Below are 13,904 nucleotides of genomic sequence, written 5' to 3' on the forward strand. Positions count from 1 at the left end.
AGTGAAACTAGGGGCATGATTGTTAACATGCTCCTCTTTACAACTCTCGGCTCTTTGGGAACCATATTGAATTCGAATGAACCACCTTATCCTAAATTTAAAATTCAGTAATTCTCGTCTTCGCATGTCATACAATCAACCACCTTACCTCATTTTTATTGATACAATATAAACTGGCATACAAAGCTGGCTCATAGTAAGCTTGGCCTAAAATACATGTGGAAGCCAAATACATACAATCAGCTAACTAATAACTAATGCAGGCAAAAAAAAAAAATTTACTTCAATTGTTTGAAACATCATAGACCTGAGGTGGGATCCCAACTTCCATTGTTCCTTCCAGCATTTGTGTCACTTTCTTCATAGAGGGCCTGAGAATTGGATCACGATTAATGCACCATAGTCCCACCAAGGCCATTCGCTCAAACCTCTTGAAATCACTCAATACTTCAGGTTCATGTCCCACCACCATCTCCAGCTTCCCTGAAATCACACAACTTAGAACCCAATTTGAAAGAAGTAGATCATCCTTGTCACTCTCCTCTTCAACCCGGCTCCGTTCTATGTGCCTTCTAGCACAAATTATTTCAAGTAACATCACACCAAAACTGTAAACATCCACTTTGGTGGTTATAGGTGCCACCTTTAGCCATTCTGGTGCCATATATCCATATGTTCCTCTAGCATTAGTGTCAGTTCTGGTTTGCTGTTTATTCAAAAGCTTTGATAGCCCAAAATCTGCTATTTTTGCTGTATAATTGACATCAAGTAGCACATTATCAGGCTTGATGTCACAGTGTATGATCTGAGCCTCACATTCTTCATGCAAGTAATGTAAGCCACTTGCTATTTCAAGTGCCATTTCTGACCTCTGAAGCCAAGTGGGTCTCTCCCCCTCCTTAAACAGAAAATGTGACAATGTTCCATTTGGCATTAGCTCATAAACTAGAAGTGGCTGATCATTCTCAACGCAAAATCCCAACAGTCTTACCAGATTTCTATGATGCGTACGACCAATAACTCTGAGCTCTGTTCTAAATTCCTTCTCACTTTTCTCAGTAGCTTTTGTTAGCTCCTTCACAGCAATATCAATCTTGGCATCCTCTAAAGTTAGACTACCACTGTAAACTCTTCCAGAAGCACCACGACCAAGGACCTTACTAAATCCATTTGTTGCTTCACGCAGCTCTTGGAATGTGAATTCTCGAAAGTTAATCCCAATGGTCTTTGCATTTGGTGACTGCTTTCTCTTCAATAGATGATAGTACAAGGCAAATACTCCAAACAGGAAAGCAAGAGAAGCACTTATCGTAAGGCCAATCACCAAAAGAACCCGTGTATCAAAATTCTTCCTTTTCGTTGCAAGACTTGGGTCCTCACTCTTCTTCTTATTCGGTACCTTGATAAATGCCACACTACCTTTGGTGGAAGCACGCTTTCTTGCATTTAGCAGAGGCATCCTCTTCTTGAGACATCTAGAATCCACCCATGAAGCAGCCCAGGTATAACAATCATCCATTACAGCCTTCTTGCATCCCTCCACATTTACATCTCTCACTTGACCCAAGTCTCCCGAATAGGCATCAGGTGGGAAATCAGCATCCTCAATTAGCATCATGCTAAAGTTCCTCATTGAAGGGTCAGTGCAGTAATTCACTACGTTTTCCTGGTAGCATCCTTTAGACACATCACTTGGATCTAACGGGATATAGCCTGGTAAGCAACTACAGCTCACCGTTTCATTATCCGATGAAGTGCACATGCCGTTTAGGCCACATATGGAAGTCACGAAGCAAGGGTCATTACCAGCTCTCCACACCCTTTTCCATCCACTGCCATTTCTTTTATGGTAAATATACTGTTGGAAATTGCCATGGTATTCAACTGTTGCTCGGTGGTAGTAGTCTTCAACTGGGCTTGTAGTGCTCATTGTTATAGAGTAAATGACATCACTAGTGCCATTGACAAGGTACATGGAAGCATTATGATCAAATATTAGGCTCACATTGTCTAAAAAGGTTTGTGTGGTCCAATAACCAGGATCAGAGTAATGGTAGGCAGAGAGCACCAGATTTCCATCGGTCTGCATTTCCAGCTTGAAATTCCCAGTCGAGTAATTTGAACTTCCTTTCGCCTTGGAATAGAGCTTTTGGCCTTCAACTAGAGTTTGCCCGGTAAGAGTGTGTCTGTTGAAGAATTAAAACTCTGCCAAAGGACTCTTGAACTGTTCTCTCTCAAGACAAAGTTGCCATCATTTCCCATGGTCCCTAAACTTGCAACAGCTTCATTATATATTTGTAGAGTACTACCATTACCATAAGTGAGCACAAGAGCTCCGGCACTAGTCAGTTGGATTGATGATCCTTTTTCTGCTGGGTGGTTACGGTTGGCTGACCAAACTAGTGTTTTCTCTGGAATTCTATCAAACCAAATCCCAACAAGGTAGAGGCCGTTTTGGAGAGGATAGAATCCAAATGCAAAATCACCAGACAAGGACCGCAATGAAGCATTGGATCCAGCAGTAAAGCTAGAACCTAAGCTTATGTTGGGAGAAATTTGGGCATGTAAGCCACAGAAATTCAAAAATAGTATTAGAACAATTATCATTACAGCCATTGTTAAGTGCCGTGAAAATCCAATTAAGGATATATATATATATATATATATATCACTCTATGAGAAGCTCATGTAAAAAATTTCTAACAAAGTCTTCTGAGGTATAAAACAAGGTATTTTTTTATTCAACTTTTTATGTTAAAACATTGTTTGTTATGACTAGAGTAACATCGCTTTCACTTGGGTCATGATAGCACTTTTATCATGCACCAAGCATAATATCATATCAGCAATTCTGAAAAATGTTGTCCCTAGACTAATTACTTTGTTTGTTACCGTTAATCTCAAACTATTTAGAACACTAACAATAGTGATGCTAAATAACTATATAGCTATTTTTAGCACCACTAAAACTCAAAATGTATCCTGCAATAATGGAGCCAAAGTAATTTTTTTTGTTCCATAGCTACAGTGTATAGTTATTTTTGGCTATGCACTGTAGCTGAAAGGTAAAATTTTTTTTTTTTTTTTTATTTTGCGTTCACACTTCCTCTCTCTATGCATTTCATTTTGCATTCACACTACTTTTCCTCTCTCCCTGTTTCTGTGTAGTGATTTCTATGGCTTTGATGGTGGTTGTGGTTGTATTTTAGTAGTTGAATGAAATATTATTTTATTGTAGCATTTATATTATTTTATTGTATTAAAACTAAAATAAAACCATTGCTATTAGATGTGAGAATGTAAAATAGATAAAATGACTATTTATGGTGCTAAAGAACTAAAAATTTGGCTCCACTCCTGTAGATTCTCTGGTGCACAAGTCACGACAAATGATGACCCACCACCACTCTTATGATGCCACCAATTGTGCTCAGAGGTCATATCCTACTTGGTAGACGCTTCAAAGTTTGATTGAAAATTGACAAAAATCTAATTGAAGCAAGATAACACTACGAGACATTGATATACATAATAATTTTGTGTGTATATGTAAATGATGCATATGGACATAAGTTGGCATTTTCTTCGGTTTCTTACTTTCCAGATCCTTCCTATCTTGGTTGCTTCCCTTTGATCTCTCTTGTTTGGTAACAATGGCTGTTACTAGAACTCTTCTTTGGGTTTTTACATTCATTCTCTCCTCACTTTGCTCATGCGATCAGATGAATAACAGTACAATCAACTTGGGTTCCAGCATCAGTGCAGGATCCAATTCTTCATGGAAATCACCTTCTCGTGATTTTGCTTTTGGATTCTACCGTCTTGTCACCGGCAAGTACCTTGTTGGAATTTGGTTTGATAAGATCTCAGAGAAAACTCTGGTTTGGTCGGCAAATCGTGATGATCCAGCTGGTAAAGAATCCTCCATTAAGTTATCACTCACTGGCCAACTAGTGCTCACACACTCAAATGGGACTGAAGTTGTGATATACAATGGCACGTCAACAAATTCGGCTTTAATGCAAGATGATGGCAATTTTGTATTGCAAAATTCTTCCTCAGGAATCATCTGGCAGAGTTTCAATTTCCCTACAAACACTATTTTACCAGACCAAGCTTTGGTGATGGGCCAGAAGCTCTATTCCAATGCCAATGACACAGTTGACTACTCAATTGGCCGATACGAGTTGGAGATTCAAGAATTGGATGGGAATGTTCTACTACAGGCATTTCATTTTAGCAATCCTGCTTACTGGTACACTGATACTAAAGGCAATGTGAGCATAGTTTTCAACCAGACCACAGCCTCCATGCGTGTTATTTTTGTAGAAGACAATTCAACGGCATCTAATATGACGACTACGGTGCGCACTCCTATTAATGATTACTACCACCGAGCAACTATCAATGACAAAGGAAATTTCCAACAGCTAGCTTTCTATAAAGGAAATGGTGCCAGCCAATGGGATGTTGAATGGGAGGCAATTAGCGAGCCTTGCATTGTGGATAATATTTGTGGGGTGTTTGGTTTTTGCACTTCACCTGATAATAAAATAGTCAACTGCACATGTTTGCCTGGTTATTCACCTTTGGATCCAAACATTCCCTCCAAAGGGTGCTATCCAAAACTAGTGATTGATTTTTGTGCACCAAATTCTTCGAATTCACAATTCACAATTGAAACACTTGATGCTACTGATTTCCCAAACTTTGATTTCGCAAATTTGGCGAAAATTGAACAAACAGATGAGGATGGGTGCAGGAAGGAAGTGATGAATGACTGTTTTTGTGTGGCTGGCGTTTTTTATAGGAATACTCAGGCTTGTTACAAGAAGAGAATGCCTTTGGTGAATGGCAGAAGAAGCAACCCCAACACTAATAATATGGTGGCATTTCTGAAAGTCCCAGTGGAGAATAACAATTTGGACCATAAGGATAAAAAGGAATCTCCATCCAGTGCTGTTCTACTGGCAAGCTTTTTGTCATGTTCGATACTTGCTGTGCTCTTCGCAGCCATTGGCATTTATCAACAGCCTTGGGCTCAGCGTTATATACGTGTTCAACTTCAGTCACCTCCAAAAAGAAAACCGGTAGAGATAAACTTGAAGGCATATTCATTCCAAGACTTGCAAGAAGCATCAAATGGTTTCAAGAATATGCTAGGCCAAGGTGCATTTGGTACTGTCTACAGTGGGGTTTTAACCTTAGAAGATGAAGAGGTTGAAGTAACTNTTGAGTGTCTGTCCCATCACCCCACTTTTAGCCTTATGTGAGTGGCGGTAGCTGAGAATGCACTGTTCAGGGGTCTTATCCACATAAATGCGGCCAGGAAGGTAGGTGCCGTGCATTAAATGTGGTGGTTGAAGTATGCCTCCTTGATATTTTTCTGTTCCCGTTATCTTTATGTGTATCCGAGATTCCTCTCCTTCTTGACACTTGTCAAATAGATCACTTGAATCTCCCATGCTCGTGTTGAGTCAAATCTCTTCGGATCCGAGGATGCAGGACTACTCGGACCATGAGCATCTCCTCGGATGGTATACGTGCTCACCTTAAGGTATCCCCCTTTGTAGTGGGCCTGACTGAAGGCCTCACCTCCTCGGACGAAGAGTGTTCCTCATTCAGGGCCTTGGGCCCAAATAAGTTGGGTTGGGTTCTTCTCCCCCCACAGTAACTAATTAAGTTCATAAGATATCAAATTATTATTTCTAATTTATTGAATGGTGTAATTTTACAAAATAAAATGTTGTTGAATTTAATTTTATAAGTTCATAAATGAAAACTCATTCTATTTAATTAACCTATATATTATAATTTGAAATATAAATTAGTTAATAATTTTGAGCATATATTTGTGAATGGGTAACCAATTTTAGTTGTAGTGGTTATTATGTATTGAGAAAAGAATAAGTTAATCAAGTAGTTTATGAACAAGCTTGTAGTTTGAGCTTACTCAACAATAAACTAAACTTAAACATGTATTCTAATTTAGCAATGAGCTCAAACTCAACTCGTGTTTGAAATAAAATTAAACGATAATCATAAACTTTTAACATTGGAGGCAGCTCAACTTGTTTACAGCCTAGCATTAGTCCTTTAAATATGTAGTTGGTTTGATATGTTCCTAAAATATGAGGAGTCATGTAAACAAACAAAAATAAAAAAAATAGACCAAATTGTTCCCCAATTTGAAATTTAGAGAACAAAATCGAAATTATCCCAAAATTTAAGACCCAAAAGTAAATTTACCAAAATTTAAAAAATAAAAATAAAAATCCAAAACAAGAACCATAAATAAACCATTCATAAACACAGCTAGACTTACCACTTTGCCTGGAACAATAATTTCTGTATGTCTCCAAGCTACATCCCCAGCATACCGCTCAAAAATGCAAATAGCCCTTGGTAACTTTTGTGCTTGTCCATCTGCCCCAACCATATACCCATCTATAAATGCAGCATTCCCTGGGCAATCATAAAATGGTTGTAGAGTATCAGCTGTACGCCCAAACCCAAATTCACCAATGTCCATGAATGTCCTATAATACCATTCACTTGTAGGATCCATATATGGAACAAATGTCTCAGATACATGTCCTCTATACAGTACACGCCTAAACTTTCTTTTCCTGTCATCAAATATTGAAGCTGTTGATATGATAACACCTGCCCGAGCATTGAATCCCACATGGAAATTCCAATTACCCCATTCAACATTTTGGCCCTCAATTGTGAACCCGCCATTTGTTATGTTACAAGTAGTAGAATTGTGCTTCCCTTTTGGTGATTGAAAATCAGTACCCTCGGCTTTAGGCACGGGTGCTCTAAGTCTATCAGTGTACATTGTAATCTTCATTGAATCAACATCAACTAGTACACTTATTCCTTGAATAGGCCTTGCAAACACATTAACCGACCCTCCACGATAAAAGCATGCGACTTTAAGAGTTCTTTTTGTAACACGCTCACCAAACCAACCTATTGTAAAGGGTACACAAGAAACTTCAGATAAATTCAAGCCCCTTCTTAGAATTGACTTCTTGAATTTTGGATACTTCAAAGGCAATTTGCTAGCTCGAAGAAGTTCACTAAAAGTGAGAGGGGGATAGCCATAACCACTATAGACTTGGTTAGATATGATTGAGCCAATGGTTAAGTCTACAATGAGTTCATAGGTCTTACCTCTTGCTCGAATTACAACCTTGGCTTGACGATTAGGCTTGATTTCTTTATAAGAAAGCCACTTTAGGACATCTTGTTTATCTGGTTCTTCAACATCAACAAAATGAAAGGCTAGGTTAGGAAGAGAACCAAGGTGAGACTTTTCAATTATGTGCCTTATTTGGTCAATTTCTGTAGGGTTGAGAGGGTCTAGAGGGTGAAAGAGACTAGACCCGAAGCAACATTGTAGGACAAAAGATAGAACTAGGAATGGAATTTTCATGGATACTGCTTAATGAATTCAAAGAAGGATTGGTTAAGTTTTGGTGCTAGCAGGCAACCCACCATTTGGGACTATATAGTAAGACATTATAATTTATTGTACCACCTCTCTTACATGATGGCTGCATTTAACTTTGAATAAAGGCTACCGTGGTCCGTAGCTTTAACGTTGCAATATTCAATTTCTAAGACTTCATCTGTAAGCACGAGATGCACATTCACTTAAATTTTCCAAGTACTTTTCTTGCAATGAGAGCAAGAATAATCATTTGCTCTGCTTTTGCTTTAATAGTGAAACTAGGGGCATGATTGTTAACATGCTCCTCTTTACAACTCTCGGCTCTTTGGGAACCATATTGAATTCGAATGAACCACCTTATCCTAAATTTAAAATTCAGTAATTCTCGTCTTCGCATGTCATACAATCAACCACCTTACCTCATTTTTATTGATACAATATAAACTGGCATACAAAGCTGGCTCATAGTAAGCTTGGCCTAAAATACATGTGGAAGCCAAATACATACAATCAGCTAACTAATAACTAATGCAGGCAAAAAAAAAAAAATTTACTTCAATTGTTTGAAACATCATAGACCTGAGGTGGGATCCCAACTTCCATTGTTCCTTCCAGCATTTGTGTCACTTTCTTCATAGAGGGCCTGAGAATTGGATCACGATTAATGCACCATAGTCCCACCAAGGCCATTCGCTCAAACCTCTTGAAATCACTCAATACTTCAGGTTCATGTCCCACCACCATCTCCAGCTTCCCTGAAATCACACAACTTAGAACCCAATTTGAAAGAAGTAGATCATCCTTGTCACTCTCCTCTTCAACCCGGCTCCGTTCTATGTGCCTTCTAGCACAAATTATTTCAAGTAACATCACACCAAAACTGTAAACATCCACTTTGGTGGTTATAGGTGCCACCTTTAGCCATTCTGGTGCCATATATCCATATGTTCCTCTAGCATTAGTGTCAGTTCTGGTTTGCTGTTTATTCAAAAGCTTTGATAGCCCAAAATCTGCTATTTTTGCTGTATAATTGACATCAAGTAGCACATTATCAGGCTTGATGTCACAGTGTATGATCTGAGCCTCACATTCTTCATGCAAGTAATGTAAGCCACTTGCTATTTCAAGTGCCATTTCTGACCTCTGAAGCCAAGTGGGTCTCTCCCCCTCCTTAAACAGAAAATGTGACAATGTTCCATTTGGCATTAGCTCATAAACTAGAAGTGGCTGATCATTCTCAACGCAAAATCCCAACAGTCTTACCAGATTTCTATGATGCGTACGACCAATAACTCTGAGCTCTGTTCTAAATTCCTTCTCACTTTTCTCAGTAGCTTTTGTTAGCTCCTTCACAGCAATATCAATCTTGGCATCCTCTAAAGTTAGACTACCACTGTAAACTCTTCCAGAAGCACCACGACCAAGGACCTTACTAAATCCATTTGTTGCTTCACGCAGCTCTTGGAATGTGAATTCTCGAAAGTTAATCCCAATGGTCTTTGCATTTGGTGACTGCTTTCTCTTCAATAGATGATAGTACAAGGCAAATACTCCAAACAGGAAAGCAAGAGAAGCACTTATCGTAAGGCCAATCACCAAAAGAACCCGTGTATCAAAATTCTTCCTTTTCGTTGCAAGACTTGGGTCCTCACTCTTCTTCTTATTCGGTACCTTGATAAATGCCACACTACCTTTGGTGGAAGCACGCTTTCTTGCATTTAGCAGAGGCATCCTCTTCTTGAGACATCTAGAATCCACCCATGAAGCAGCCCAGGTATAACAATCATCCATTACAGCCTTCTTGCATCCCTCCACATTTACATCTCTCACTTGACCCAAGTCTCCCTCATAGGCATCAGGTGGGAAATCAGCATCCTCAATTAGCATCATGCTAAAGTTCCTCATTGAAGGGTCAGTGCAGTAATTCACTACGTTTTCCTGGTAGCATCCTTTAGACACATCACTTGGATCTAACGGGATATAGCCTGGTAAGCAACTACAGCTCACCGTTTCATTATCCGATGAAGTGCACATGCCGTTTAGGCCACATATGGAAGTCACGAAGCAAGGGTCATTACCAGCTCTCCACACCCTTTTCCATCCACTGCCATTTCTTTTATGGTAAATATACTGTTGGAAATTGCCATGGTATTCAACTGTTGCTCGGTGGTAGTAGTCTTCAACTGGGCTTGTAGTGCTCATTGTTACAGAGTAAATGACATCACTAGTGCCATTGACAAGGTACATGGAAGCATTATGATCAAATATTAGGCTCACATTGTCTAAAAAGGTTTGTGTGGTCCAATAACCAGGATCAGAGTAATGGTAGGCAGAGAGCACCAGATTTCCATCGGTCTGCATTTCCAGCTTGAAATTCCCAGTCGAGTAATTTGAACTTCCTTTCGCCTTGGAATAGAGCTTTTGGCCTTCAACTAGAGTTTGCCCCGGTAAGAGTGTGTCTGTTGAAGAATTAAAACTCTGCCAAAGGACTCTTGAACTGTTCTCTCTCAAGACAAAGTTGCCATCATTTCCCATGGTCCCTAAACTTGCAACAGCTTCATTATATATTTGTAGAGTACTACCATTACCATAAGTGAGCACAAGAGCTCCGGCACTAGTCAGTTGGATTGATGATCCTTTTTCTGCTGGGTGGTTACGGTTGGCTGACCAAACTAGTGTTTTCTCTGGAATTCTATCAAACCAAATCCCAACAAGGTAGAGGCCGTTTTGGAGAGGATAGAATCCAAATGCAAAATCACCAGACAAGGACCGCAATGAAGCATTGGATCCAGCAGTAAAGCTAGAACCTAAGCTTATGTTGGGAGAAATTTGGGCATGTAAGCCACAGAAATTCAAAAATAGTATTAGAACAATTATCATTACAGCCATTGTTAAGTGCCGTGAAAATCCAATTAAGGATATATATATATATATATCACTCTATGAGAAGCTCATGTAAAAAATTTCTAACAAAGTCTTCTGAGGTATAAAACAAGGTATTTTTTTATTCAACTTTTTATGTTAAAACATTGTTTGTTATGACTAGAGTAACATCGCTTTCACTTGGGTCATGATAGCACTTTTATCATGCACCAAGCATAATATCATATCAGCAATTCTGAAAAATGTTGTCCCTAGACTAATTACTTTGTTTGTTACCGTTAATCTCAAACTATTTAGAACACTAACAATAGTGATGCTAAATAACTATATAGCTATTTTTAGCACCATTAAAACTCAAAATGTATCCTGCAATAATGGAGCCAAAGTAATTTTTTTTGTTCCATAGCTACAGTGTATAGTTATTTTTGGCTATGCACTGTAGCTGAAAGGTAAAATTTTTTTTTTTTTTTTTTTATTTGCGTTCACACTTCCTCTCTCTATGCATTTCATTTTGCATTCACACTACTTTTCCTCTCTCCCTGTTTCTGTGTAGTGATTTCTATGGCTTTGATGGTGGTTGTGGTTGTATTTTAGTAGTTGAATGAAATATTATTTTATTGTAGCATTTATATTATTTTATTGTATTAAAACTAAAATAAAACCATTGCTATTAGATGTGAGAATGTAAAATAGATAAAATGACTATTTATGGTGCTAAAGAACTAAAAATTTGGCTCCACTCCTGTAGATTCTCTGGTGCACAAGTCACGACAAATGATGACCCACCACCACTCTTATGATGCCACCAATTGTGCTCAGAGGTCATATCCTACTTGGTAGACGCTTCAAAGTTTGATTGAAAATTGACAAAAATCTAATTGAAGCAAGATAACACTACGAGACATTGATATACATAATAATTTTGTGTGTATATGTAAATGATGCATATGGACATAAGTTGGCATTTTCTTCGGTTTCTTACTTTCCAGATCCTTCCTATCTTGGTTGCTTCCCTTTGATCTCTCTTGTTTGGTAACAATGGCTGTTACTAGAACTCTTCTTTGGGTTTTTACATTCATTCTCTCCTCACTTTGCTCATGCGATCAGATGAATAACAGTACAATCAACTTGGGTTCCAGCATCAGTGCAGGATCCAATTCTTCATGGAAATCACCTTCTCGTGATTTTGCTTTTGGATTCTACCGTCTTGTCACCGGCAAGTACCTTGTTGGAATTTGGTTTGATAAGATCTCAGAGAAAACTCTGGTTTGGTCGGCAAATCGTGATGATCCAGCTGGTAAAGAATCCTCCATTAAGTTATCACTCACTGGCCAACTAGTGCTCACACACTCAAATGGGACTGAAGTTGTGATATACAATGGCACGTCAACAAATTCGGCTTTAATGCAAGATGATGGCAATTTTGTATTGCAAAATTCTTCCTCAGGAATCATCTGGCAGAGTTTCAATTTCCCTACAAACACTATTTTACCAGACCAAGCTTTGGTGATGGGCCAGAAGCTCTATTCCAATGCCAATGACACAGTTGACTACTCAATTGGCCGATACGAGTTGGAGATTCAAGAATTGGATGGGAATGTTCTACTACAGGCATTTCATTTTAGCAATCCTGCTTACTGGTACACTGATACTAAAGGCAATGTGAGCATAGTTTTCAACCAGACCACAGCCTCCATGCGTGTTATTTTTGTAGAAGACAATTCAACGGCATCTAATATGACGACTACGGTGCGCACTCCTATTAATGATTACTACCACCGAGCAACTATCAATGACAAAGGAAATTTCCAACAGCTAGCTTTCTATAAAGGAAATGGTGCCAGCCAATGGGATGTTGAATGGGAGGCAATTAGCGAGCCTTGCATTGTGGATAATATTTGTGGGGTGTTTGGTTTTTGCACTTCACCTGATAATAAAATAGTCAACTGCACATGTTTGCCTGGTTATTCACCTTTGGATCCAAACATTCCCTCCAAAGGGTGCTATCCAAAACTAGTGATTGATTTTTGTGCACCAAATTCTTCGAATTCACAATTCACAATTGAAACACTTGATGCTACTGATTTCCCAAACTTTGATTTCGCAAATTTGGCGAAAATTGAACAAACAGATGAGGATGGGTGCAGGAAGGAAGTGATGAATGACTGTTTTTGTGTGGCTGGCGTTTTTTATAGGAATACTCAGGCTTGTTACAAGAAGAGAATGCCTTTGGTGAATGGCAGAAGAAGCAACCCCAACACTAATAATATGGTGGCATTTCTGAAAGTCCCAGTGGAGAATAACAATTTGGACCATAAGGATAAAAAGGAATCTCCATCCAGTGCTGTTCTACTGGCAAGCTTTTTGTCATGTTCGATACTTGCTGTGCTCTTCGCAGCCATTGGCATTTATCAACAGCCTTGGGCTCAGCGTTATATACGTGTTCAACTTCAGTCACCTCCAAAAAGAAAACCGGTAGAGATAAACTTGAAGGCATATTCATTCCAAGACTTGCAAGAAGCATCAAATGGTTTCAAGAATATGCTAGGCCAAGGTGCATTTGGTACTGTCTACAGTGGGGTTTTAACCTTAGAAGATGAAGAGGTTGAAGTAGCTGTTAAAAAGTTGGAGAGAGTGATTGAAAGAGGTGAGAAGGAATTCTTGACAGAAGTACAAGTAATAGGTTTGACACATCACAAGAATCTTGTGCGGTTGTTGGGTTATTGTAACGAGCATAATCACCGGCTTTTGGTTTATGAGCTAATGCAAAATGGGACTTTATCTAACTTCTTGTTTGGTGAAGGGGAAAGACCCAGCTGGGAAAGTAGAGCTCAAATTGCACTTGGGATTGGAAGAGGTTTATTATATTTGCATGAAGAGTGTGAAACCCAGATCATCCACTGCGACATAAAGCCACAAAATGTTCTTCTTGACAACAATAATACTGCTAAGATAGCCGATTTTGGCCTAGCAAAGCTGCTGATGCCAAATCAAACTCGAACAAACACCAATGTTAGAGGAACAATGGGATATATAGCACCAGAATGGCTCAAGAATGCACCTGTAACAGCCAAGGTGGATGTTTACAGCTTTGGGGTCATGTTGCTTGAGATTATCTATTGTAGAAAGCACATGGAGTTGCATCCAGCTGCTGAATCAGCAGAGATCGAGTACACAATTCTAACAGATTGGGTTTTGAGCTGTGTTAGAGATGGGAACTTAGAATCCACTGTGAGTAATGATACTGAACTTTTGAGTGATTACAAGAGGTTTGAGAGGATGGCTATGGTAGGAGTATGGTGCATATGTTCTAATCCAACTGTTCGACCATCAATGAAGAAGGTTGTTCAGATGTTAGAAGGAACTGTTGAAGTTGAAGTTCCTCCTCTGGTTGATGCACAAATATTTTAAGATAAATTTTATTGTCCTCTATTTATGTTTCTAGTTTTTATTTGGATTGTGAACTACTTCAATTTGCCCCATGATTAATAAGAATTTTCCTTTTGCTTGCAGAACCTCTAATTATTGAAAGATCACCATGTAATTCTTTTTTTTTTTT

General features: G+C 38.8%; 5 protein-coding genes across 5 annotated transcripts; 2 read left to right on the forward strand and 3 right to left on the reverse strand.

The window, feature by feature from the left end:
- Window positions 1–130: 130 nt before the first annotated feature.
- On the reverse strand, window positions 131–2,638 carry LOC112038120 (G-type lectin S-receptor-like serine/threonine-protein kinase LECRK3). Its single transcript, XM_024070938.2, is given in 2 exon segments — window positions 131–2,169; window positions 2,172–2,638. Coding segments are annotated over 2 exon segments (2,331 nt in total). The 5' UTR covers window positions 2,617–2,638; the 3' UTR covers window positions 131–283.
- Window positions 2,639–3,653: 1,015 nt separating this feature from the next.
- Window positions 3,654–5,273, forward strand: LOC136070399 (G-type lectin S-receptor-like serine/threonine-protein kinase LECRK2). Its single transcript, XM_065780300.1, has one exon. The coding sequence runs from the start codon at window positions 3,654–3,656 to the stop codon at window positions 5,271–5,273; it is 1,620 nt and encodes a 539-aa protein (XP_065636372.1).
- An 815-nt stretch (window positions 5,274–6,088) lies between these two features.
- On the reverse strand, window positions 6,089–7,444 carry LOC136070400 (primary amine oxidase 1-like). The gene is made up of 2 exons (XM_065780301.1): window positions 6,326–7,444; window positions 6,089–6,124 (listed from the first exon to the last, which is right to left on the reverse strand). The coding sequence occupies exons 1-2, from the start codon at window positions 7,442–7,444 to the stop codon at window positions 6,089–6,091; spliced, it is 1,155 nt and encodes a 384-aa protein (XP_065636373.1).
- Window positions 7,445–7,743: 299 nt separating this feature from the next.
- Window positions 7,744–10,352, reverse strand: LOC136070392 (G-type lectin S-receptor-like serine/threonine-protein kinase LECRK3). Its single transcript, XM_065780293.1, has one exon. The coding sequence runs from the start codon at window positions 10,349–10,351 to the stop codon at window positions 8,018–8,020; it is 2,334 nt and encodes a 777-aa protein (XP_065636365.1). The 5' UTR covers window position 10,352; the 3' UTR covers window positions 7,744–8,017.
- An 892-nt stretch (window positions 10,353–11,244) lies between these two features.
- On the forward strand, window positions 11,245–13,860 carry LOC112038119 (G-type lectin S-receptor-like serine/threonine-protein kinase LECRK2). Its single transcript, XM_024070937.2, has one exon. The coding sequence runs from the start codon at window positions 11,384–11,386 to the stop codon at window positions 13,754–13,756; it is 2,373 nt and encodes a 790-aa protein (XP_023926705.2). The 5' UTR covers window positions 11,245–11,383; the 3' UTR covers window positions 13,757–13,860.
- The last annotated feature ends 44 nt before the right edge of the window (window positions 13,861–13,904 follow it).

Source organism: Quercus suber, unplaced genomic scaffold (assembly GCF_002906115.3).
Source record: "Quercus suber isolate HL8 unplaced genomic scaffold, Cork oak 2.0 scaffold_231, whole genome shotgun sequence".
Lineage (NCBI taxonomy): Eukaryota > Viridiplantae > Streptophyta > Magnoliopsida > Fagales > Fagaceae > Quercus > Quercus suber.